General features: G+C 41.8%; 1 protein-coding gene across 3 annotated transcripts in view; it reads left to right on the top strand.

Annotated features, from left to right (window-relative positions):
• Positions 1-25,951, top strand: part of CFAP61 (cilia and flagella associated protein 61) — a 302,051-nt gene that overhangs the window by 245,797 nt on the left and 30,303 nt on the right. For all 3 annotated transcript variants that reach the window (XM_027623975.2, XM_027623973.2, XM_027623974.1), the window contains one exon: positions 2,270-2,475. In XM_027623975.2, coding sequence (XP_027479776.1) covers positions 2,270-2,475 — 206 coding nt within the window. The remainder of the gene's footprint in view (positions 1-2,269; positions 2,476-25,951) is intronic.

The following is a 25,951-nucleotide window of genomic DNA, read 5'->3' as shown; positions in this document are numbered from 1 at the left end:
TCAGAGACTCACTCGACTTTCACCTAGGCACCTCTCCTGAGAAAAAAGTTCACTTCCCACCGCTGGGGTGGAAGGGAGGCAGCTAAGCCTAAAGCTGCGATTGCCAAACTCAAATGGTCTTTAAAGTCTTATATTTAATCTTAGGAACACAGGTGGTGGGCACATTCTTCACTCTCATAGCGCCTTGTATATTTAATTCAGAAATAGCCTTTGCTACAGTGGGCTGCCAGGTAAAGCTGACCCTGTGATGTCACACGCCCCCATTCTGGGAGATCGTTGCTCAGTCTGAGAAGTCAAGACTTGAGGAAACACACCCGATGGAAAAAAGTCTGTGGGGCTATCTAGGACTAGAGAAATACTTGCGCAGGAGCAGAGGGTGAGGGCTATGATCGGATACGGAGAGCAGGCCGTCTACAGCCAGTGGCTCAGGCCCAGCCTTTTCCAGACTCTTCTTGAGTTCAGACAAGCCCCACTCTTCTGCATCCAACTCCTCCCTTCCAGGGTCCCTCCTTCCCTCCTTCCTTCTCCCTTGCTCCTTCTGCTCTGTTTCATTTCTCTTTCTCTCTCTCCCTGTCTGATTCCTTGCCACAACACAGCCACTGTATTTAAGAATAACTTTTTATCATGTTAGAAGTGATAGTCATTTTTAAAAAATAGAAAGGACGGGTAGTCAAATGAGCAGAAAGAGAAATACTAACAGTGACCTCATCAGTCAACCACAGAAATTGACCACTTGAACAGTTAAACTGTTGATAGAAAACAAATAGAATGATACTGTGTATGTTTATAAAAATAGAACGATACTGTATAAGTTATAAAATATAACTTTTTAAACTATACTTCAATAGTATCAAATGTACTGTAAACATATTTTCCTGTTGTGGAATATAGTTTCCCAATGATCTTTGTTGGATGTGTTGCATCCCATTGTGTGGATGTACTGTTGTCCTGTTAGCTGATGCCTTCCGTGTTGCTATGGAGGTAGATTTCCTGTCTGTATCCATCCATCTCTGTGAGTGATGGATGCCTTGCACCTCCCTCGAGGTGCCACCCCAGTGCCTTTCCTAAGCCATATCTGCTCTCTCCCTGACCCCCAGGTACCCAGTTTCACACACATACATGGGGTTAGCCCAGGGTTTACCTGACATCCCTTCTGTATAACTCACCATGTGCCCTTTCCATTGGCTGATTCCTCCCTAGGGCTTGCCATGTGATGCCCAAACACCCACCAGTTGTTTTAATTTATTTAAAAATTCATTTAAACCATGTGTCCTTGTTTAGACAAAATCCACAGGGGATGTCCAGGACTAAGTAAATGTTTGGGATCAGTGTAGTCCAACTTGCCTTGGATTTCTAAAATGCCACATTGATGTGCAGAGCAAAAGCTTAAATCTATATGCTTTCAGGAAAGTTTTATTGAATGTAACTGTGTACTAAGTTCAGAGTCTAGGGGCAAAGTGCACATTCAGCTGCTACCAACAGCACCATGTTTTTCCACTGAAGGTTCTCAGTTTGGTTGCCTGAGCTGGTGGGGTGCGTGTCTCCGGTTGGTAGATCAGTAGCTGTTAGGGGCTGAAATAGAAAAAGTGATTGTGACATGGGATTTATCGAGCAGCATCTTCCCTTTCCATGTGGGTTCATGTGGCAGTTTTAACCAACTTCTAGGGGACACAAAGCCATGCATCCGCAACTTTGACAACTTACAAACTAACAAGTAGCCTTCAGCACGTGCATGTGTACTTCCTGCCCGTGAACTTGAACCTTCTTCCTGGGAACAGACCTGACCAAACAGCTGAGCCTCCCCAACATAAACGTTTTTAAAAAACCTGACATTCTTTCTGACCACTGTTGACTAGGAAGTTACTCTCAAAAACGGTGCTGTGAAAAAAATTTTAAAAATTAACAATCTTAACACACCTCACAGAAGAGAATAAACCCAGTTCCTTGTACTAGCTGTGCGAGGTATTGAATAGCAGAGAATTGGTTGTAACCTAGCAACTGATTTGGAAACGTGGAACAATGCAATCAGTTTAAAATATCCTGAGGAACATTTGGTCATTAAGTCCAGTATGTGGTAGCTGACACAGGGTTAGCTTCTGTTGAGTTTAGTCAATATCTATTACTGTCATTTGCAACGTAAGATGTAAGATGTAACCTGTCTGTTACATATGAAAAATAAATTGCTATGATAAAGTTCCCAAAGTCCAGAAATGTTTCTAATGTTGTTTTTTTCTGATTTTCCCCACACACACTCCCCACCCCCCACCAGGGTTTAGAAATAGTAACAGGTAATGCAAAAAATGGGACTTACTTCCGAATACATATCAACAAGTATAAAATGGTGGAAACCATCACGTGCCTTTCTAAAGAGCCTTTCCCTGCCTCCAACTACATCCGCCTATTTGGCCAGCATGAGCAACTTCTCAACAACCTATGTGCTCGGTACAAGGACAAGCTGATCCCAGATCTCTACAGGTAAGTTGAACATTACACTTACTTTACTAAGACTATGCAAACATTTATAATGTCTTGTGAATGAGGGATGTGTTTTGTGATGAACCAGAAAGCCAAACGGGAACCCATGGGAGAGGCTAGAGTGGCAGAAATTTTATTCTAAGATAACAGAGTATCTGACCACTAGCATTGGCCTGAGAGTGGAGGGTCACATGGAGAAGTGCATGGACTCTTGACGTGTCCACATATCGTCCCCATGGCCACACACAGGCCTGGATCCCAGATGCATCCAAGCACAGCCTCCACACCACAGACACGCCCAGATGAGATGATATTCAAGTCCCTTTCAACATGGGGCTGCTAAGAGTAGTCAGAAATTGAAGAGAGAGATTTGGGAGCAGGATATGGAAGCTCTTGGTCCTGGTGGGAATTCCACAACCACAGACAGGCTATTTGTGACCCCAGCCTTCCTCCTAGCATGTGCTTAAGCAAAGGGGGAGGCCATTTGTATAAGACATTGTTAAGGGAATTCTGAATGGCGGGGTGGTGGTTAGACTGGGTGATCTGTGCCTCTGTCTTTTTAAATGCTAAGAAACTTTTTCATCCTATACCCCTGGGAGGGCTAGAATTTTAGAGTAGAAAGCTATTCCTGGACACAGTCTCTTGCTTAGAAAGGTGAGGAGAACTTCCTTCTCTGCACAAAACAAGATAATGACAAAGTCAGTATTAGATACAGATGTAGGACATAGAATTCTAGAGTTCTCAGTACCCAAGGTGGTGACTGCTAGGATCAGGAGCAATCTCTCTTTCCTCTTAAAAATATGTTTAAATTGGAGCATCTGGGTGGCTCAGTTGGTTAAGTGTCTGCCTTCGGCTCAGGTCATGATCTCAGGGTCCTGGGATCGAGTTCTGAGTTGGGCTCCATGCTCAGTGAGGAGTCTACTCCCCCCTCCCCATCTCCCCCCAGCCCCTGCTCATGCTCTCTTTCTCTCTCTCTCTCTCTCAAATAAATAAATAAATAAATAAATAAATAAATAAACAAATGAAATCTTTAAAAACTATGTTTAAATTGTAGAATACATCATACAAACAAAAAAGTATGTAAAACATATATGTACACTTTAAGGGATAATAATACTAGAATTCTGTGTCCCTCCCACCTTTTTTTTTTTTAAGGTTTTATTTATTTATTTGAGAGAGAGAGAGCGTAGCAGGGGGAGGGGCAGAAGGAGAGGGAGAAGCAGACTCCCCACCGAGCAGAGAGCCTGACGGGGGCTCGATCCCAGGACGTCCTGGGACCATGACCTGAGCTGAAGGCAGACGCTTAACCAGCTGAGCCACCCAAGCACCCCAGCCATCCCACCTTTCTTAAGAAAGGATTCCTGGGGGCGCCTGGGTAGCACAGTTGTCTAAGCATCCAACTCCTGATTTCTGGTCAGGCCATGATCTCAGGGTTGACAGATTGAGCCCGTGTTGGTCTCCGCGCTAAGGGGGAAGTCTGCTTGAGATTCTCTCTCCCTCTGCTCCTCCCACTTGTGCTCATACTCACACACTCTCTCTCTCAAATAAAAGAAAAAAATATTTTTTTTTTTTTAAAAAAGGATTCCTTACTTCAGGATGTTAGAAGCCCTCTTTCATCACACCTGGTCTGTGTCCTTGGAAGTTAACAACTAACATGAGGATTGGTTAATCATTCCCTTTCTTTCCTATAAAGCAGGGATCAGCAAACTTTCTCTATAAAGGGCCCATAGTAAATATTTTCAACTCTGTGGGCCATACAACCTCATCACAAGTATTCAGTTCTACTGTTGTAGTATGAACACAGCCACAGACCATATATAAGCAAATGGATGTGGCTGTGTCCCAATAAAACTTTATACCAAAGCAAGCGCCAGGCCAACCCTTGTTTTAGAAGTGTACCACATAGATATGATTTCCTAAATAATAAATTAATTTGTTTTTCTTACTTTTGAGTCAATTCCGTGGCTGGGTAGAAAAGGTCAATGCTCCCTCTCACACATTTGTTTACCCTGCTGTATAATATTCCCTCATATTACTGTCACAGCTCATTTGTCTGTTCGACTGATTGATGTTTAACTTGTTCCCAGCTCGGTGCCATCACAAACAATGCTATGGACACTTTGGGCACACTCATGTGTGAGGACTTCTCTTGGGTGTACTAGGAGGTGCTGAAATTTTCCCCAAAGTAGGTGTACTAGGAGGGGCTGGAGAACGCCTCCAGAGCCCGGTCCACCTGTGGCACTGTTGGACTCAAAAATGTGGTCATTCTGGTGGTGTGGAAAGGTATCCTCCTGTGGTTTTAATTTCCCTGCCCTGCCTAGTAACACAACTCAGTGTCTTTTCATTTGTTCATGGGCCATTTGTGATCGTTTCTGGGAAACTCCCGTTTATGACAGTTGTCCATTTTTCTTATGGGTTGTCGTCTTATTCACAGGAGTTATTTATATACTCTCGATACACACTCATGTTAGTTATATATTTTTAACACTTTGAGCCTCGTCTTTTCACTTTATGGTGTCAGTTAACAGAATTAAAATGAAATTCTTAATTTTAATGTAATCTGTTCATCTTCTTCATGGTGTCTTGGGCATTTTTGTCCCTTTCCTCTTCCAATAGTTTTATAGTACACTTGTGAAGCTCCATGAAAAGCCCCACTGGATTTGATAAGAAATGCACTGAACCTTAGATCAGTTCGGCGAGAACTGACATCTTTGATATTAAGCCCATATGTTATGATATAACATAGTATAGGTCTTGGTTTATTTAGGTGTCTTTAGTATCTTTCAATAAAGATTTAAAATTTTCTCCATGATGGCTTGCAAAATTTTTGTTTGATATAACCCAAAGTGCTTTATATTTTTATTGCTGTTATAAATAACAATTTGCTTATTGATTGCTGCTATATAGTGCATAGAAATGCACTTTTTGTATGGCTTCACATTCTGCAAATTTGCTAAACTCTCTTATTTATTCACATCATTTCCTCATATATTGTTTTAGATTTTCCACACAGAAAAATTATATTATTTGCAATTAATGATAATTTGTTTCCTCTTTTCCAATCTTTGTAGCTTTTATTTCTTTTTCTTATTTGCTACAGTGGCTAAGCTTTGCAGTAAAAGGTAGGACAGAAGTAGTGAGAGACTGCACCCTTGCCTCACTCTTAATCTTAAAGAGAATATGTATGTTCAATATGAACTGTTTGTCATTTATGATATATTTTTGTGGATGCCCTTTATCACGATAAGAAAGTTTCCTTTTATTACTGGCTTGCTAAGCCTTTTTATCACATATGGATTTTTATTGTTTTCTGCAAAGAGTACTTAATTTTTGAAACCTTTCATATATGAGGATCTTTTCCTATATGCCTCCGATTATAAACTATATTTTGGTATAATATCAAATTTCTTGATCAAAGGCTTTTCCTCCTCAAATCTTTATAGACTTGACTCCAATATTTGTTTAAAATAAAGAAAAATACAAGTATTTATAAAAATGAACACATTTGTTCCTTAGCTTGTAAATAGGATTTTATTGTTGCTTTAACCTCACCCAAAATATTGAACTAGAGGGGAATCAGTCGATTGTTAAAGAAAATTTTTACTCAAAGGGGAGTAAAAAATCTTCCCTGAAAAGAAAATGTTTTCACATTTGACCAAATTCAAAAGCCCTAGCTAGTTTGTTTTTCCCTGAGAAGAAGGTGGTGCTGAAACAGACTCTAAGCTTGGGACCACTGGTCGGGGCACAGCTGTTAACTGATGATAGTAATAATTTTAAAAGTTAATTTGATTTGCTAAGAGTGAATATTTGGGATGGCAAAATGAGACAACACGAGGATGGGCCATATCCTGATGTGCCAACTGCCATCTGTAAGAAAGAAGTAAGGCAGGCAGGAAGATGATGGCTGATCATCAGAGGTCACTGAGCATGGTTAAGTGACGTACTGAGGCCATCGCCGTGCCTTGTCAGTCACTCCCATACGTGTGTTAGTGTGTACATGCAGCTGTAGCCACATTCTTTTCAAGTGCCGTGAAATGCTGCCAAGCCCCAGTGCTAATTCTTGGCCCACCACTGCCTGCCTTGTCTGTTGTCAGACAGACTGGCAGGGTTCTTTACAAGCAGGAAGGGCAAATGGTTTCGCTTATTTTGGCCCCAGTGTGATTACCGATTATTGCCCTGAACTCGGCAGCACCAGCAGTATTCTTGTTCGAATCCAGGCCAGTTTTCGTCCACCAAGTCTAGGGCCACCATCCTCCAGCCCGGGCGGGAGGAGGGGGAAGCCAACCATCAGTCAGCTGCTCCTTTTGCAAGACGGACGAGATGTCAAGATCAGGTGCCTCCTCAGGTTCAAAGATCCCCTCGGGAGCCTTTCCCTCCATTTCCCCCCACCCATTCCTGCCCCATCAAGTTTCCAGGACAGACCAGGCCCTGGCAGGGCCAGCGGGAATGTTGGCAGCCCCAGGGGCAGATGCTGTAGCAGTCAGGGCCTCGTGAGTGCTGACTCTGGCTGCCTGTGGAGGGGCTTGCCTGGAGCCATTTGGAAACACGTGGTGCTGGCTGAGCAGTCATGATCCACGGCTGGACAGCTGCCACAGGACGGCAGTGCCGCTGAGGGTCTGGGGCCCAGGCTGGCCTGGATTTTATTCTTTGTTTTCACCTTGGAGTGCCAGGACAGATCATTAACGGTGAAGAGAACAAATCCACCACCGGTGACTCTGCGTGTGTGTGCGTGCGTGCGTGTGTGTGTGTGTGTGTGTAAGACAGAGAAATAAATTCATCAGCTGATTGGCTTGCCACTTTGGAAAAAGAAGGGAGCTCATTTTTATCATTCGTTCCTTTCTGAACCAGTCCGCATTTAAAGTCACGTAACAAATGTGTGACTAGAATGTCCCCTTCCCCTGAGAAGCACCTGTCCTGCAGCATCTCCTGTGCGAGCATATACACACACCTACCACAAGCCTAGCACACCCTGCGTGCTGAGTCCCGTGACAGTGTTTAGAATGAGCAGCCCCTCCTGCCCTGCTGATACTGTTCCTCCCTCGGGACACGGAGGACAGAAGGAGCCTCGGTGAGGCTGGGGAGAAGTCACAAAATGGGAACCTGGGGTGGAGGGGGGAGAAGTCTGCTGCAGGCTTTAACAAGGCATGTCCCGTGCCCACTTTTCTTTCTTAACTCTGCCTCATCTTCATTTCCCCCACTTATGGATGGCCCTGCAAAAACAAGGTCTTGCCTACTGAATCCCTCCCCCTTATATTAATTAACAGTCTGTAGCATCCTTTTTCCTGGCCGCGTGAATAGGTCTTGCCCTAGCTTCTTTGTGTGAGCCCATCAGATGCTCGTAAACCTTGATTAAATCACCTCTTTTCACATCTTAACATGCTCAGCTCTCAAAGACTGCCCTCACATGGCCCTCTCCTCCTGCGAGCCCCGCCGCCCTCCGCACTTCCCCAAACACTCGAATGGCCTATTTTTAGTGGGTAAGTGCTGCTGTGCACAATATTCTAAATGGGATTTGAGCAAGCCCTTTAAAAGGCTGCCATTACCTTTTGAACTATGAGGCTCCAGAAGTTACTCCCTTAGGAAAGCCGCCTGGTGCAGTCTCCATCTTCAGAGCTGTTAAGCAGGACGCTGCCAATGCACATTGTTTCCTAATTCACTTATTAGACTCCAATTGGAATCATTTAATCATGACTTAAATGTTTTTCTGTTTCTCTGTGGTCCGTGGTCTTGTGCTGTGTCCAGTAGAAAAATCACACGCTAAATTCTAGGGGCCCGTTTTTCCAGACTTCTCAAAATTCCTTGAAATACGACTGCCCACCCCAGCTTGTCAATTTCTTTTTTCCTACATACTTAAAAATTGCTGGATAATCGTTCTCCCAAAATGCAGACTTCCCTGTTGGCCACTTACCGAGTCACCCACCCGCCTTTCTGTAGATTGTTTGAAGTGTTCCTGCTTGTCTGTTTCATTTCACATGCCGCCAGTTGCATTTGATAATAGGAATCCTTTTTCAGATGATTTGCTGAATCAAAGTCCCTTCTCTGCATTTTGCTTCCTGGTCATTTAATTACCATCTTTTTTGCCACCTTCTGAAAGGTGACTTTGAATGGGCGTGCTCACACACTCCGTCCGGGGCTCCTCACTGGTCAGTCCCTGTCCCCCTTGCTCTAACAGGCAGCTTGCTGCCCAGTGCTGTTTCTCATATGATCCCATAGCCTTGAAGCTGAACCTGTATACTTGAACATCCCTTACTGTTATGTGAGACAGTGAATCTTAGATCTGGAAGTATAGACCAATGTGGGGACTGAATTCCATGTGACACAATATATGTGCATTTTCATTTGTAATATTGCTCTAATTAAAAGACTAGGTTTTTTTTCCCCCAGTATATGTCACTTCCCTCCTTCCCACTGTGACATTTGTGTAGAATTAGCCCTTCCTAGGATGGAAAGTGCGATTGGTTTAAACCATCCTAAAATGGTTCAAGTTCAAGTACAAGTCTCTTCAGATATCCATGCCAAAACTTATAATGTGAAAGAAAAATAAACACACCCATTCACATAGTCAGGAATGAACACCATAGAGCTTTGCATAAAGTGTGGAGCTTTTTTTTTATCAAAGTATAACTGCCATACAATATCCTCTTAGTTTCAGGTGTACATCATAGTGATTAAATATTTTTATACATTATGAAATCATCCCCACAATATGTTTAGTTAGCATCTGTCACCATACAAAATTATAATATTATTGACTATATTCTCTGTGTTGTACATTACATCCCCATGACTTCCATTGTATGTGTGTGTGTGTGTGTATATATATATATAAATATATATACACCACATCTTTATCTGTTCATCTATGGATGGACATTTGGGTTGCTTCTCTATCTTGGCTATTGTAAATAATGCTTCAATAAACATAGGAGTGTGTATATCTTTTCAAATTAGTGTTTTCATTTTCTTTGGGTAAATACCCAATAACGTAATTGGTGGATCACATGATAATTCTATTTTTAATTTCTTGAGGAAACTCCATACTGTTTTCCACAGTAGTTGTACCAGTTTGCATTCCCACCAACAGTGCATAAGGGTTCCTTTATCTCCACCTTCTTGCCAACACTTGTTATTTCATGGCTTTTTGATTGTAGCCATTTTGACAGGTGTGAGGTAGTATCTCATTGTGGTTTTGATTTGCATTATCCTGATGATGAGTGATGTTAAGCATCTTTTCATGTGTTTATTGGCCATCTGGATGTCTTTGTAAAAATGTCTGTTCATGTCCTCTGCCCATTTTTAATTGGATTATTTTTGGTGTTGAGTTGTATACGTTCTTTAAATATATTTTGGATACAAATCCCTTATTACGTATATTATTTGCATATATCTCCCCCCATTCAGTAGGTTGCCTTTTTATTTTGTTGATGGTTTCGTTCACTGTGCAAAAGCTTTTTATTTTGCTGTAGTCCCAATAGTCTAATTTTGCTTTAGTTTCCTTTGGCAAAGGAAACATAGCTAGAAAAATGTTTCTATGGCTGATGTCAAATAGATTACTGCTTATATTTTCTTCTAGGGAGTTTATGTTTTCAGGTCTCACATTTAGATCTTTAATCCATTCTGAGTTTATTTTGTGTATGGTGTAGACAGTGGTCCAGTTTCATTCTTTTGCATGTAGCTGTCCAGTTTTCCCAATACCATTTGTTGAAGAGACTTTTTCCCATTGGATAGTCTTTCCTACTTTGTCATATATTAATTGATCATAAAAAGATGGATTTATTTCTGGGCTGTCTGTTCTGTTCTATTGGTCTATGTGTCTATTTCTGTGCCAGTACCATACTGTTTTTGATTACTACAGCTTTATATTATATCTTGAAATCTGGGATTGTGATACCTTCAGTTTTGTTCCTCTTTGTTGAGATTGCTTTGGCTGTTTGGGGTCTTTTGTGGTTCCATACAAATTTTAGGATAATTCTAGTTCTGTGAAAAATGTTAGTGTTTTGATAGGGATTGCACTGAATCTGTAGATTGCTTTGGGTGATATGGGCATCTTCACAATATTGGTTGTCCCAATTCACGAGCATGGAATATCTTTCCATTTGTTTGTGTCATCTTCAATTTCTTTCACCAGTGTTTTATAGTTTTCAGAGCAGAAGTCTTTCGCCTCCTTGGTTAAGTTTATTCCTATGTATTTTATTATTTTGGGTGCAATTGTAAATGGGATTGTTTTCTTAATTTCTTTCTGCTACTTTATTATTGGTGTATAGAAATACAACCAATGTCTGTATATTAATTTTGTATCCTGTGACTTTACTGAATTCATTTATCAGTCCTAGTAGTTTTTTGGTGGGGTCTTTAAGGTTTTCTCTATTTAGTATCATGTCACCTATAAATAGTGGAAGTTTTACTTCTTCCTCACCAATTTGGATGCCTTTTATTCCTTTTTCTTGTCTGATTGCTGTGGCTAGGACTTCCAGTACTATATTGAATAAAAGTGGTGGGAGTGGACATCCTTGTCTTGTTCCTGACCTTAGGGGAAAAGCTCTTAGTTTTTTACAGGAAGGTATAAATTCTTATTTCAAGTGCCTCGGTCTTAGTCATGTTAGTAAGACTCTTTGCCTTAAGGATAGTGCCTGTGAATGAATGGAAGAGAAATGAGTGCCCCATCTCACAGCCAAGATTTTTTTTTAATGTTAAGGGCTTTTATTAATGAGAATTTAAAGCCAGCAAACTTGGTACTCATTAACATCAATCTAACATGGGAGATGAGGGGTGGGAACTCACATTTATTAATGGATCACTCTTCACCAGGTCTCTTTACCCATCTTATCCAATGTGAACTTCCATAGTCCTTGTATCACCCCTTCCAAGTGGGCATTATTACCTCATAAAACAGAGGAACCTGATAGTCTCCATACTTATAAAAGAAAACTCTTGTTTTCATTATCTGAAAGGAAATGTGTATGTTTAAGTCACGTATTAATACCCGGGGAGACAATTTCAGTGCAGGGATGACCCTGCATCCCAAAAGACTGTGCTGCATGTGAAAAATCACATAAAGTGTAAGACATAACTCACATAGGTGTCTGTTGGACCAGATCTATAATATTATTTAAAAATTCAAACTGTTCACCAAGCTTTATAAAAACAAGGAAATATCTTGTGGCAGGACCACTGCAGCCACCTGCAAGTTATCTATAGCCCCATCTCCATAGCTGCTATGCCAGCCACCATCTTTGTCATGCTGTACCCGTGTACTCTTGGTATATACTCTAAGAGAATTTAGTTCAAAAGTGTTTAAAAGTGAATTATTATCTTCCTTAGAATGCAAAGGACACTAGGCTAAAACAGAGGGTTCAATTCCTGCATTGTTGCTTATTAGCTTTGTGAATTTTGGGTAAGCCATCTTACCTCACTGAGCATCAATTTCCTTATCTATGAAGTGGAGAGGTAATTTATGATAAAATTTCCCACATCACAAGGTAAAAGTAGATGATGATGTAAAAGTATTTAAGAGATGTAAAGTACTCTACAAGTGCAAAATGTTGTAATTACTTCAGCTCAAGTGGTCACATTTGCTATATGTCCATATTAGCCTTTATGGAAAGGAAGACATTTTCAGGCTTTTACACAATATTTCTTCTCCCTCCAAAATTAATGTAAATTTAGGAAAATTTAGTGCTTCTTTTAAAAATTCAAGTTAACAAATGTTTTCAAGTTGAATTAATATATGCACTTGCTATATTTTATTTTTTCTATTATGTATTTGGAGGTACCTATGAGATTTCACATTCTTTTTTTTTTTTTTTTCAGAGTCATACTCTGAGGAAAAAAACTACTCAGGGAGAGGTCATTATCAAGAATTAAATAAGTGTGAAATCAGGTGCTTTCAATCAGTAATTCAATCAGTAATGTATGAAGACTAGACTCAACAGCGTACCTCCCAGGGTACTTTATAGCAGAGGAATGGATCAAACGTTTCTATATAAGCAATACTTAGAGACATTTCATTTCAAACCACTGGCACCAAAAGCAACCAAGTAGGTTCGGAATATCATTTAAAGTTGAAACTGAACTATTTGAGTTATAAAGGAGGTCTAGAATCTAATATATAGTTTTTAAAATTGCTTTGGAAAATTGTCTCACACATTGTCAAGAATTGGAAGCACCTTAGATGTGCACTGTCCAAAATGATAGCCAATTGCCAGATGTGACAGTTTAGATTTTATAAATAGAAAGATTAAATAAAATTAAAAGTTCAGTACCGCAGTTGTTGCTGTTTCATGGGCTCAACAGCTATATGTGGCTAGTGGTTACCACACTGCACAGCACACAATAGATGATTTCCATCATGGTGAAAAGTGCTGCTATAGACCAATCACGTTCATGGAATTTGTAATCGGTGGTGTAATCGGTGGCCCATCTATGAAAACCCTTTCCTAAAATGCTAATCACCAGCCCCATTTGGTTGTGAGCCCCTGATGTGCAGATATGGTACTAATAGATGTGTGCTCAGTGAAGGCCCAGTGGGTAGAAGGAGGAAATGATTTCTGTCTATACCTGCTTTGTGGGTCACCTGGGAAGAAAATTCCCCCCAGATCACATGCCAAAGGTGAACAGATGGGGAAAGAGGGTAGCATGGGAGGAGGGGTGGAGCAGGAAAGCTCTCTGGCATATTTGGTCACAGTGTCGGCAAGGCAAGAGGCACCACATATGTCCTTCCTACCCATTTATGTTTGTGCACAGCCCAACTGGCCAAACCCCAACCAGCCTGCCGCTTCCTCACCAGTTATGCATGGCAACCTCGATGACTCACATCCTATCCTGTTGTCAGATTGCAGGTCTTGGTTTGGGGTTCAGGAGATGTGACAGGTATGTTCAGAACTGACTTTTGTCCCTCTGAGCATCTTTGCAATATTACTTTTCAAAATTTGGCTGCAGGAGTTAAAGTTCTTTATAGATTTTCTTCCTCCTTCTCATCTGGCAGCTTGTGGGTTAAAGGTTATTATTTATGAATCTAAAATAATAGCTGATGAGCCAATGGTTATCTACAAGGCTACTAAATTGCTTTAGTATAAATACCTCTTTACCAAGCTCCAGGAAGCAACTGAGTTGTTCTATTGTTATTGGAATTGTTAAAAAATACATTTCAGAAATCATGTTTTCACTCTACTGAATCATGAGAAGAAACTAGCCTGTCTGCCTGAATTTTTTATGGCAAACTAACAATTGCAAAAAGATGCTTTGAAGCCAACTGGCCGGCCTGGAGTTATCACGCATGAAACATCCTCATTCCTTTCCTCCTAAGCCTGGATCTTTTTATGTTTCCTTTTGAGGATTATTTTGTACATATTTGTTTATTTTTTAGTATTTTCCATTATAAAAACAATACATGCTTATTATAGGAAACTTAGAAAAAAAATTTTTAAAGCTAACAAGAATACAAAACCCATCCTAATCTCACTACTTAGAGCATATTTCGGATGATTAAGCTATTTGAGATGAGAAGAGTTGAATGATAACTGCTGTTTGCTCCTAGAATGAACCCCTTCAGCAAGTTCATGGACAGTATGACTTGCCTCTCTTGGAACCTAGGTGCTAGGAAAGACTTTAACTGCAGAGCAGTACGCTCACCTCATAAATGAGAAACCCGAAGTGGCAGGGCTCAATATCAGTCACAACCAAGATACTGGCATCAATAACACTGGAACTACAGTCCCTTGACTCTCAGTTGCATTCCCTTTATACAGGGACAAGAGGAATATGTTCTCCATTGTGCAGTGACATCCTTTAGAGAAAGCACCTGCTTGGAACATGAGAATAATTTTTCTCCTCTGACAAAATACTGCAGGAGATGCCCAGGATAATTCATGTGTGCAGAAAGAAAATACTAGAACTTCTATTTGTATTTGTATTTTTAAAAAAAATAGAGAGGAATCAAACTTTATTAGTATTTGAAACGTAGATACCAGCACCTTCTTGGGCCAGATGAAAGACAGACAGAAGTGTGTCCTGCAGGGACTCAGCACATCCAGGGTTGCAGGAGGCTGTCATAGCATAGAGGGATCAACCTTATTAGTGAACTTTGGAATGTATGGTAGCTTTTGTGTAATTGGTTCTGTGGATTTATAGATACTCTATGGTTTTAACTAAACTACCCTCCATAAAATGGACAAGATCATTTAAAGGACTCCTCCAAAGAAACCACAGGTTGGAAATCCTGGTAAAGCATGCATGAGTGAGCCAGGAAATGGCAGAGCCAATGTCTCCTACACCTCAGATAGGCTTTTTACTGGCCTCATTATGAGTATGTATAATGATTGATCCATCAGTATTCAGTTGCAGACAACAGAATCCTCTCTGACTAGTTCAAACAGGAAGTGAGATACTGCTAGTTGTGGGTAGTTTATAAAAATTCCTTGAATGGGCTAAAGGCTTTAATCTGACTTCCAGGAAAATTTTAGAAAATGGTTTTGCATACCTGGCCAACCTTTGCCACAGTGAGGACCAACTCTGTGACCACGCCTCTCTGCCACAGTCCACAGCAACAAAATGGGTACCCTAAGTCCAGCCTCTTGCTGCCTATATGATGCTTCTACATCCAGTGCCAGACAATACCAGGACCAGGCTTACCAGAAATGCAAGGAAAATAGTGGAAGCAGGGTCTCCACCTCAGTGGAGGGGTTCACATCCACCTTCCAAGTCTTGCATGAAGGTGTCTCTTTGGAGGAAGCTTGGTCCCATGTAGAACCCAGATTTTAGACTCAGTTCCATGTAAAATCCACATTTCCACTGTCTGGGAAATGTAGTTCTTTCATTTTCCTCCCTGTGATATTTTGGGTAAGTCATGCTACAAAGGGTCTGAGATGCAGCTGGCTGAGCTAATCTGCATTATCTCCAATAACTGGCTAATCAAATTTAACAAAAGTCAGTCCCCCCAAATGTAAAACTATTATCAAGAAGACTACTATTTGGTTTTACATCTATTATCAATAAGGATGAACTTTGCCCTAATTATGTACAGGTCAACAAACCCTTATCCAAAATCCTAGGAGCAGATGTTGTGGCATTCCATTTAAAAAAAAAAACAAAAAACTTTATACTCAAATAAAAAAAGGCAAAAAAATAAAGAAAAAAATTATTTGGGGAGTAGATTTACCCTCTCACTTGAAACAACTAAAAACTGCACAAAATGTTCTAAAAAAGAAAGCATTAAATAAAGGTACTGGATATAAGGCAATGAAGGACAGTGAACTCTAAGAGACTGGAAATAAATAAGGTAAAATAAACAAATAATCAAATGATCCAACTTGCTGTCTTGAGAGAGTTTTGAGGCCAAGGCAAAGGGGTGGAACCCAGTGGACCCCCTGCATTGAGGAATGGAGCTGTGAGTCTGGAGGGTTGTGGGGGGTGGCCAAGGCTGCTAGAGTTCTCAGTACAGGGTTCTGGGGAGGAGAGAGCTGCAGAGAGACAACCATGGAAATCTGCAGAGGGCCCCCTAGAGAATCCAGTTGAGCACTCATCAGTGTTTGCAGGTGAGGAAACTAACCAAGGTCAGGAAAGTATCACTCAAAAGGATTAAAGTTCATGGTGCCTTGTGCTCACACAGGGCCTGGAACAGTGCCTATTCTAACCAGCCAGCTCAAAGAACCTCCAGATTTATGGGACAGTGGGTGGAGTACACACTATGGTCTCCACTCAGTAGTGAGAAAAACCAACAGGCATCCAAAGAAGGAGGAAAATACAACCCATCATGCAGAGGAAAATGAATCAATTGAAACCAATCCAGAACTGACCAAGATGTCAGAATTAGTAGACAAGCATATTAAAAGTTACTGTAGTTGTATTCCACCTATTCAAAAAGTTAAATAGAGATGTAGAAGGTATCTGTAAGACCCAAATCAAACTTGTAGAGATGAAAACTATAATGTCTGAGATGAAAAACTACCTTGGATGGGATTAATGAAGATTAGATCTTGCTGAGGAAAAGATTAGTGAACTTGAAGATATAACAGTTGAAACTACCCAAACGCAAAGAGAAAAAGAGAATTTAAAACAATGAGTGGAGTGTCAGTGATCTATAGGACAACTTCATATGGCCTGAAGACATAATGATGAGTTTCCATTTTTTTTCAAATTTGATATAAACTATAAACCCCCAAATCCAAGAAATTCAATGAATCTCAAGTATGAAAAACATTACACGAAGGCATGTCACGGTCAAATCTGCTTAAACCAATGTTGAAGAGAAAGTCTTTTTTTTTAAAGATTTTATTTATTCATTTGACAGAGTGAGAGAGAGAGCATAAGCAGGGGGATTGGCAGGCAGGCAGAGGGAGAGGGAGAGGGAGAAGCAGGCTCTCTGCTGAGCAAGGAGCCTGATGCAGGACTCAATCCCAGGAGTCCAGGATCATGACCCGAGCTGAAGGCCGCTGCTCAACCGACTGAGCCACCCAGGCGCCCTGAAGAGAAAGTCTTAAGAAAAAACAGAAAACAAGAATAAAAATAAGAATGACAACAGATTCCTCATTCAAAACAATGCAAGTGAGAAGTCAGTGGAGCAACATCTTTAAGTACTGAACAGATTTTTCACATTTTATAACACATTTATTACCTATTTATAACATCTCCAACGTGATACATGGTATAACAGCCCCCTCATACTACATAAGACCACTATATCCACCCCCGGCCACCATCTCTGAGTCATTCTCTCTTCTCACCCTGTTTAACCTCTCTGTTAGTTTACTCTCCCTGTTGATAACCCCATTATAACCCCAGTGCTATGGACTAAATTGTGTTCCCCAGAATTCATATGTTGAAGCTCTGATCCCCAATGTGACTATCTGGAAATAGGGTCTTTAGGAGGTAATTAAGGTAAAATGAGGATCATAAGGGTGGGACCCTTATTTGGTAGGACTATGGCCTTATAAGAAGAGGAAAAGAGAGATCTCTCTCTCTCCTTCATGTGAGGACACAGTGAGAAAACAGCCATCTGCCAACTAGGGGCAGAAGTCTTGCCAGAAACCGACAACCATGGGAACCTGTAACCATGGCACCCTGATCTTGACCTTCTAGCCTCCAGAACTGTGAGAAATATACTTCTGTCCCCCAGTCTGTGGGTGTTTTGTTATGACGGCCTGAGCAAACTAAAACAGATTTACACCCCAAGTTTGGTGCTGCTCCATCTCCTCCCAGTTCACTGGGCTGCCATCCACTCAGGCAGAAGATTTTGCGGCTTCCAACAGCTGCTGGCCACGTTCTCCTCCGGCACTCCGTTGGGCCACCCAGGAATGACCTCCGTGTCAGCTAGTCCTCGGTTCAGCCCCTGCTCCTGCCCTCACACCAGCCTCAGGTTTCTTGCTGGGGCATAAAGGGACTCTCCTGGTTCTCGCTGGGTGGTGCTAATGTGCGGAAGGGAGTGTAGCCCTCAGCGGACACACCCAGCCGGGCTCACCTACCAGTGCCGCCTCGCCCGCCAGGCCACTCCATTCCTCTAAGCTCTGTTTCCCTTACCTGTGAAAGGGGGCTCAGAACTGCTTCTTGTGGGGTGCTGCGAAGTCCACACGAGGGGAGGAGCAGGAACTATGCGGCTCAGAGCCTGCCCTGGAGGAGCTGGCACCACCCACACTCACGGAGCTGTGCTTCTACAGGAGGCTCTAGCTGGGGGTCGCGCTGCCGCAGGCCCTGTGCACCCCCAAACCTGGCTCTGCATGTGCTGCCCGGTGGTTTCCGGCACCCGCTCCGGACAACTCTGCAGAGTGTCAGAGGCCCTGGCATGGCCCCAGCCGCTTCTCCTTCCCTCCGCAGACACTCTCTGTCACCCACCCAGCACACTCCAAGCTGTGTTTTGTGACTTATTATTCCCTCTGCCTGGTAATTTGGGGAGAAGAGAGCGCCAAATGCCACCAAGGATGCCCCCGCCGCTGCTAATAGGAGGCCCGGTTTGGATCCCACGGCACCGGCTTGGCCCCAGCAGCTCCGGCAGCTGTCGGCACGCTGTCTGCCAGGCCAGGCTACGTGCTGCAGCCTCCGAGGGCAGAATAGAGCCCAGCACAGTCACGCTGGGTTCCCGGAGGCTCACAGCATTAATAATCGATAGTTCAATCATTAGGAGCAAATCCAAGTGAAATAGGAAAATATACACCACGCTGGAGGCCGCGCCACTGCTGGGAGGTGGCTTCTCTACTCTGTGGCAGGCTTAATGATTAGTTCCCAGCCACTAGCAGCCCCAGCTGACAAGCGGCGCCTGCAAGCTGTAGGCTTCCTGCACGTGATAATTGAACAAAGCTAGGATTCATTCAAGATATTAACACAGACTCTCTACCAGGGATCTGCTGGGCTTGCCAGGCCCTGGAATTGAAGCCTCTACAGTGCACCCTTGGAGGCTGTTCATTGGGTCAATTATTGCCCTCTGGACAGATCTATGAGTGGATCTTTCCAGATGCAGGGTCCACGGCTGCTGGGGTCCTGGCAAGGATTTAATAGATAAACTAATATAACCCCACCCTGATTTCTCCAGTTATGCGCTGGGCCGAAGTGCTAACCTAAGCCTTATGGCAATAGGTCTGCCCATAGCACTCTAAATAGGAAGATATTTGAAGTGGAAAAGCATTTTTAATTTCAGAGTTAAAAAATATGTAATTTATTTCAAGCTGTTATTGGATAAAAGGTTTTTTTTTTTTTAAGGCTTTGTTGATATTCTTCCTGGTCATAACCGTTAGTCGGGAACCTCTGTCTGCAAGTGACAGGAACCTCTGTCTGCAGGTGTCAGACTAAGTGAAATCCCAGAAGAGACTAGATTGTCCTGCAGAACTATACCCACCGAGGGGCTAGTGGCACCAGAGCCAGGGCCTCCCAGAGCCAGGATTTAAAACCCCACCAGAATTCGGCTTCCTGTCCCTATTTGTTGGCTTTCTTCTCTCAGACTGGCATCTCCCTGGGGTGAAAGTCATGGGAAGCCCCAGGCTCATGCACCTCATAGCTTGGTATTTAGAGAGTAGGGGCCTCTCTTTCCTAGTGCCACTTTGAAACAGTCCTGGAGAAGAACTCAGAACGGTCTGGCTCCTACAAAGAACCCATCCATTTAGACCATTAGCCTGGCCATGCCCCAGGCCTCAGGCACACGACCTTGGACTCTCCCAGCCTCACTAGTTTCCCTGAGAGTTCCAGCCTCCTGCTTCTGGACTTGGATAAACACCTGTGTCACAGGCCATAGGATCTGGTTTCCCAAGCAACTGTCAGAGGCTGCATGATGCAAGGCAGAAGTGCAGGCACCTAATTCTCCGTGGAGAAGAGGGAGCTAGAGAAGATAAATCCCCTTTCTCTGCCCCGATAGACTACCCCAGAATCCAGTTTCTCCATATAGCCCGTCCAGAGACATCCTGCGGGGCTGAGTAGGTGCCCCTAGCCTGAAATAATGGCCATCACCCTGCGTTGTTCCTCATCTTTCACTACTTCAATTGCTCTTCCTTTTACTCTGGCTTTTGGATTGTTACCTCCCAAATAAAACATTAACACTTAATCCTTGCCTGAGGCTCTGTTTCCTTGGGAGGAGAGGGAACACACTAGAATAACAAAAATGAAAATCATGAACACAGCTTTTTTTATTACACCAAAAGCCCCCAAATCCATGGGAACAAAGAACTCAGGCTGATCTGGAGACAGTTTCCGATAAACTTGTCTCAGAATTAGGATTCCACTAGGTTAAATTTAGATCAAAGTTTGGGTAAAAGACTCCCTATTTAGGAATGTATTGAAAAATAATTTAGGGGCTTCTGGTTAAATATGGCAGAGAACATATAAATTTACCTCCTTGCCCTCCTGAAACCTCCATAAGATGAGAATGAAACAAGAAAAGAAATGTATAAATCTACCCATAAGGAGAAATAAAACTGGAGAGGAGATGCTGGTGAATGAGAGATGACCACAGATTTTGTGAAGCTTGCTGGAGCAGAGCAGAGAAAGCTACTATAGAAGTGTCTATAGAGGGAACCCTGGAGATATGAATGGTGACAGAGGCTGAGATGAGGCATGGGACCAAAAACAGGGCAGATTTAAAGTAAATAAGTTACCCCCTCCACCAGTCTTCTCCCCTTCCTGCAACACCCAAGCAACTGCTCCTCCCTCTCTCCTCCCTGTAGGGGATGGGAGGTTTTTCTCTGGAAAATGTGACCTGGACAGACTCCAGATGTGGGGACACCAGATCCAACAGAGGGAAAGCATGAGGTGTGGGACTAAAAGGAGAAGAAATTGGGTGAGAGCCCCAGTACTGACTGGAAAAGTCCCTAGTCTGCTTCTCCTGCCCTGTTCCTAGAATGGTGGCAGCCAGGAGCAGAGGTATTGATGGATAGTCAAGGAAATGTCATAAAAAAGAAGACAAAGCCCTCTATCTGACCAGTGAGAATTCCAAAATGAGAGAGCAGAGAAAACAGAGTGTAGGTGTCTTTTAAAGGCACAGTGGAAGAAAGAATTCCCAGAACTGAAAGACATCAATCTCCAGGTCTAAAAATCCCCAATAAATGACCAATGGCTGACAGGAATTCTAGCATGAAATTCAAGAACAGCAGGGGTAATGCGAAGCTCCTCAAATCCAGTGACAAAAACGTGTCACTAGACACATTTAAAAGGAAGTAGAATCAAAATGGCATCAGGTTTTTCAATAGCAGCCTCAGAACCTGAAAGCTAACAGGACAATGTCTTCAAACTTCTGAAAGGAAATAATTTCAAACAATAATTCTATGGCCACCCATCAAGGAAGTGCCAAAGGGATAGAATTATTGCTGCTCATAAATGAAGGAGGGATGAGGTGATTAGAACATCACTGTTTTGCAACTCCTAGTGGGTTAAAGGGCAAAGGTGTTGACACAGAGAAAGAGAACCAGATACAATGTGCTTCGTGGTGGGGAAATGCCACCTTGAAAAAAAATTGAACCTGAATCTTCTCAGGGCCTTAGACTCACCACGAAGCGCTGGGAAATAGAGGAGACAGAGGAACATGTTAAATAATACCATGGAGCTGCAGTCCACAAAATTCAGAGTGTGGGAAACAGCCTGAGCCCTTTGACACATAAATTTTGAGAAAAGAAACCAAGTCGGAGGGGGAGGCTATGGACCAAAACAAATCTTAAAAACATATCAACTAATTTTGATCCTGATTCAAATAAGCTATAAAAAGAAATTGTGCTATTTCTGACTTAGTGAAAATCTGAACACTGGATATTTGATGATATTAAGGAATTATTAATTTTTTACATGTGAAGACAGTCTTGCAGTTATATATGTATTTTAAAACCAGAATCCTTACCTTTTAGAGATACATATTGAAATATCTGGGATATGCTTTAAAGTAACCCAGGAGGAAGAAGAGTATGTGGAGTTAGAGGTGACACAAGATTGGCCATGGTTTGGTAGCTATTGGAACTGGGTGATGGGTAATGGGAATTCAGTATACTATTCTTTTTTTTTAGTTTTTTTATTTTTTAGTATGCTAGGCTTCTAATTTAAACATTTTATTTTTCTTTTTTAAAAACAATTATTTAAACCAAAACTGAAAACAGTTCACTCATTTCTCCCACCCCTTGCCCCCCACCTCTGGCCACCATCAATATGTTCTCTTTGTCTATGAGCTTAATGTCTTGTCTTGTTTTGTTTTGAGATTCCACATAAAGAGAGACCATACAGTATTTGTCTTTCTCTCTCTCACTTATTTTGCTTAGCATAATGCCCTTGAGCATATTTTAAAATTATTTTCAAAACATTTTTAAAAATTTTTTTAAAACGTTTTAAAATTCTGCATAATGAAGAATTATTTCTTAAAAAGCAACTAAAGTTGTAAACTAAAAAGGAGTAAAGCAAGGGCTCAAACACTGGAGAAGAGTAGGGAGGTCCCAGTGGATCCAGGGCATGACCAGGCCAAGCCAGGCAGAAGCAACGAAGGAAGGATCCTAGGGGGAAACAATCAATTATTTTGATCATTTGATATGTTTATGTGGAAGATAATTTTAAGGGGGCATTTTAGAGAACTGCCAGAACATCTTGGGGAAAAAATGTGCTAGATACATTGAAAGCTAAGAGAAACAAAAAAAACCCAAAACACCAGGGAACTTATTATTTCCAAGAAAAGCAAAAAGTTGCCTATCTGCAAACAATATTTGCATTGTTAATATCATCACAGATACTATTTTACCAAAAATTGCAATACAAACTATTTGGGAAGTTCAGTATAGAGAGGAGGAAGGGTCTGTGTTTAAAAAGATAAATCCTCATTTGCATAACAAGAAGTCAATATGTGTGCCCGGAATTAGTAAATAAGAATTTATAACATGTATATACCAGCAATCACATTTATATCAGTAATCAGTTGAAGAATCAGCTGATAGTCTATGTGACTTAGGATCTTCTGTTGCAAGCAGCAGAAAGCAAGCAAAGTTAGATTTTAAGCTAAAAAGAAGAATTTGTTTTAAGTCATGGTTGTATCTCACAGGAACAAAGGGCAGAGATATAGCTGGGCCTTGAGAAGGAACCAAAGTCAGGAGGGCCAAGGCAGCTAATATAACCAAGCAGTGGCATCTTCTGCCTCTCTGCAGACTGGCCTTCTTGGCTTGCACCTCACCTCCCACGTTACATGCTACAAATCCCAAACCCACAGAGACTAACCAGATGCGTCTCCATCCCAACTCCAGATTTCCTAGAGAGTGACTGACCAGCATGGCTTGATGAGCCAGTTTCAAACCATGACTGCAGATTATTTTGCATGCCTCCCATAGAGAATGTAGGGTCTATGTCCCCTTCCCTTGAGTCTGGGCAAGCTTGTGATGTCTCTGACCAACGGACTATGGCAGGAGTGAGGCCATGTGACTTCCGAGGCTGAGGTATAGAAGGCCACACAGTTTCTGGTTTGTTTCCTGGAACATTCTGACCTGTCCTATAAGAAGTCCAACCATCATGGGGCTGCCATGCTGTGAGGAAGCCCAAGCTATGTGGAAAGACCATGCAGACACTCTAGCAAAAGTTCCAGCTGAGCCAAACCTTCAAGTCATCCCAGCGCAGATGCCAGACATGTGAGTGAAGAAGCCTTCAGATGATTCTAGCCCCAGCCATCTGAGTGGCTTTGAGGCATGTATCTTCCCATCAGAAGCCCCTACAGTCACAGAGCAGAGCCAAGCCATCCGTGGGTGTAATAAAATGGCTTTTGCCCCATGCCACTAAGTTTGGGGGTGATTATTTGTTGCACATCGGTATCCAATGCTTGGTTAAGATGACTGTCCCTGCTACATGGAATCATGAGCTCACAGCATGAGAGCTGGGCCCCTAGCCCCCAGGGAGGTAGGGACAGCAAAGTGTGGAGCAGATCACAACAAACTATGGCTTGACAAACAACCTTCAACTTGTTCACTACATTTCTTGCCCTGGTGTCACAGCAGCCTGTTGCCTCCCTAAGCAGAGGGAAGGCATATGGTTTGAGAACTCTTGACCTCTTGTATTTGAGCCTGGGTCCCAGTTCTTGCTCTCCTGCACAGTCAGGCAATGAAAAGGAGGGAAGATGAAGAAATGTATTTGCCATGGTAAATGGCATCATGAATTCCCTTCCCTCCCAGCCCCACAATGTCTTCTAGCAGAAACAGTTGCCAAGAAATGGGAAATATCCTCAGAGCTCTGGCATCTTCTCTCTGCAGCCTCTCGAGTACAGAGGAGATCATTAGAGGGTCCTCGTGTTGCCTAGCAACCCGTGAATGCTGTTTGCTATCATGTCATTAATATGATATGAAAGTGTCTCATAGAAGACATTCATCTTGCATTAATGAAAATCAAATTTGCTAATATGACACAAAATCTGTTCTTCCTTGTGACTTTCTATACTTAAGTAGCTTATTTATTGAATTAGACTATGAGTGGTTTTCAGGCTTGAGACTGTTAAAGTATCATAATAACAAAAAAATTTGTTTTCAATAATATCGGATGGCTGTTAATGATGTGATTACCCAGCTATAACCCAGCAATCATCATCGTAGACAAAGCCTCCTCCCTAGAAGCCCAACCCCAATGCCAGCTAACTATTTGCCACCCAACTTCTTACCGCCAAAACCTCAGCTAAGAGAGGACTCTGGTTTGAGCCGGTATACTTTCTAGATTATCCACATTTTTCTTTGGAGCTCAGAGATGGAAGACCGAAGGAATATCTGTAGCTTAAAGAAGACTCCAATGAATAAATGGTTCTCATATCATCGTAAGCATGAGAAGAATTTCTTCAGCCGTCTGCTTCTCTCTGAATAAGGGTAACAAAGTATATCAGGCACTAAAAGAGGATAAGAAATAGTCCCCTACTTTCAAATACAATTTATTCCTGAAAACATGTATGGAATTCAAACATACAAAAGCCGGATAATAGACTAATATCTTACAAGGGTAATTCCCTTCCCAGAGAGTTAAACTGCAATTGCCCAAAATGTTCCTTAGTATTTAAAAATCTCAATTCAGCACACAGAAAGGAGTTTTGGGCTATCAATGGCTAACCTACAGACAGGTTGTATATTATAGTCAAATAGACAGAAGCAATATCTATAAGTCAAGGGCTGCTTCTAGAGGCATGCAGAAAGAAACCTTTCAAAAATCTTAACTGCAGAGTTATATTTCTGGAAATTATTTTTTACAAAACTTTTTTTCTATTTATGAAAGTAATGTATGATCATTGTATAACTCAAAGGGGGTGGCGATAGGAAGAAACCAAATATTATCCATAAACAATCACCCAGATACGCCCACCATAAAATTTTTGGTGTATGTCCTTCCAACATTTTTTCTCTGAATATATAAACATTTATATATGCTAACAATACTTTACATGCTGACTTATAGCTTGCTATTTTGGCTTGTTGGGGTATTCGGAACAGTTTTCCATTTCTTGAGATATTATTTTAATGGCATTACGACTGAAGAGGATATACCATACCACTGTGTCTTACTAGATCTGACTTTTTGTTTTGATAATTAACACCGCAGTAAACATCCTTAGTTATACAGCTTTATCGTATTTCTGATGGTTTCCATTACAGTTTTTAAGTGTCATTAACTCTTTTCCACTCACTATGTATTTGTTGAACACCAGTGTGCTGTCTGGGTATAGCCACCAACAAGAAAGCCAGGCTTCCTTCCTTCACAGAGCTTAAAATTAAGTAGTAGAAATAGAACATTTTAGATGGCAGTTAAAAATATTCTATTGCTGCAAGGGAGTGTTCCCTTTCTCCCAAGCCCACTCTTGTCCCCGGCACTGACCACATTCCAGATGTGTGAATATGTGTTTCTCATATAGACTGCACATAGTTTTCTTCTCTCACTTGATAATACACATTGAAGATCTTTCTGTGGCAATACATGTCGATCCCATTCTTCTTTTTTTTTTTTAAGATTTATTTATTTGAGAGAGAGAGTGTGAGTGAGAGAGCAGAAGCAGAAGGAGCAGCAGAGGGAGAGGGAGAAG

This window comes from Zalophus californianus, chromosome 8, assembly GCF_009762305.2.
Source record: "Zalophus californianus isolate mZalCal1 chromosome 8, mZalCal1.pri.v2, whole genome shotgun sequence".
In the NCBI taxonomy this organism is placed as follows: domain Eukaryota; kingdom Metazoa; phylum Chordata; class Mammalia; order Carnivora; family Otariidae; genus Zalophus; species Zalophus californianus.
Note: the sequence above shows the minus strand (reverse complement) of the source record. Positions and strands in the feature narration are given on the sequence as shown.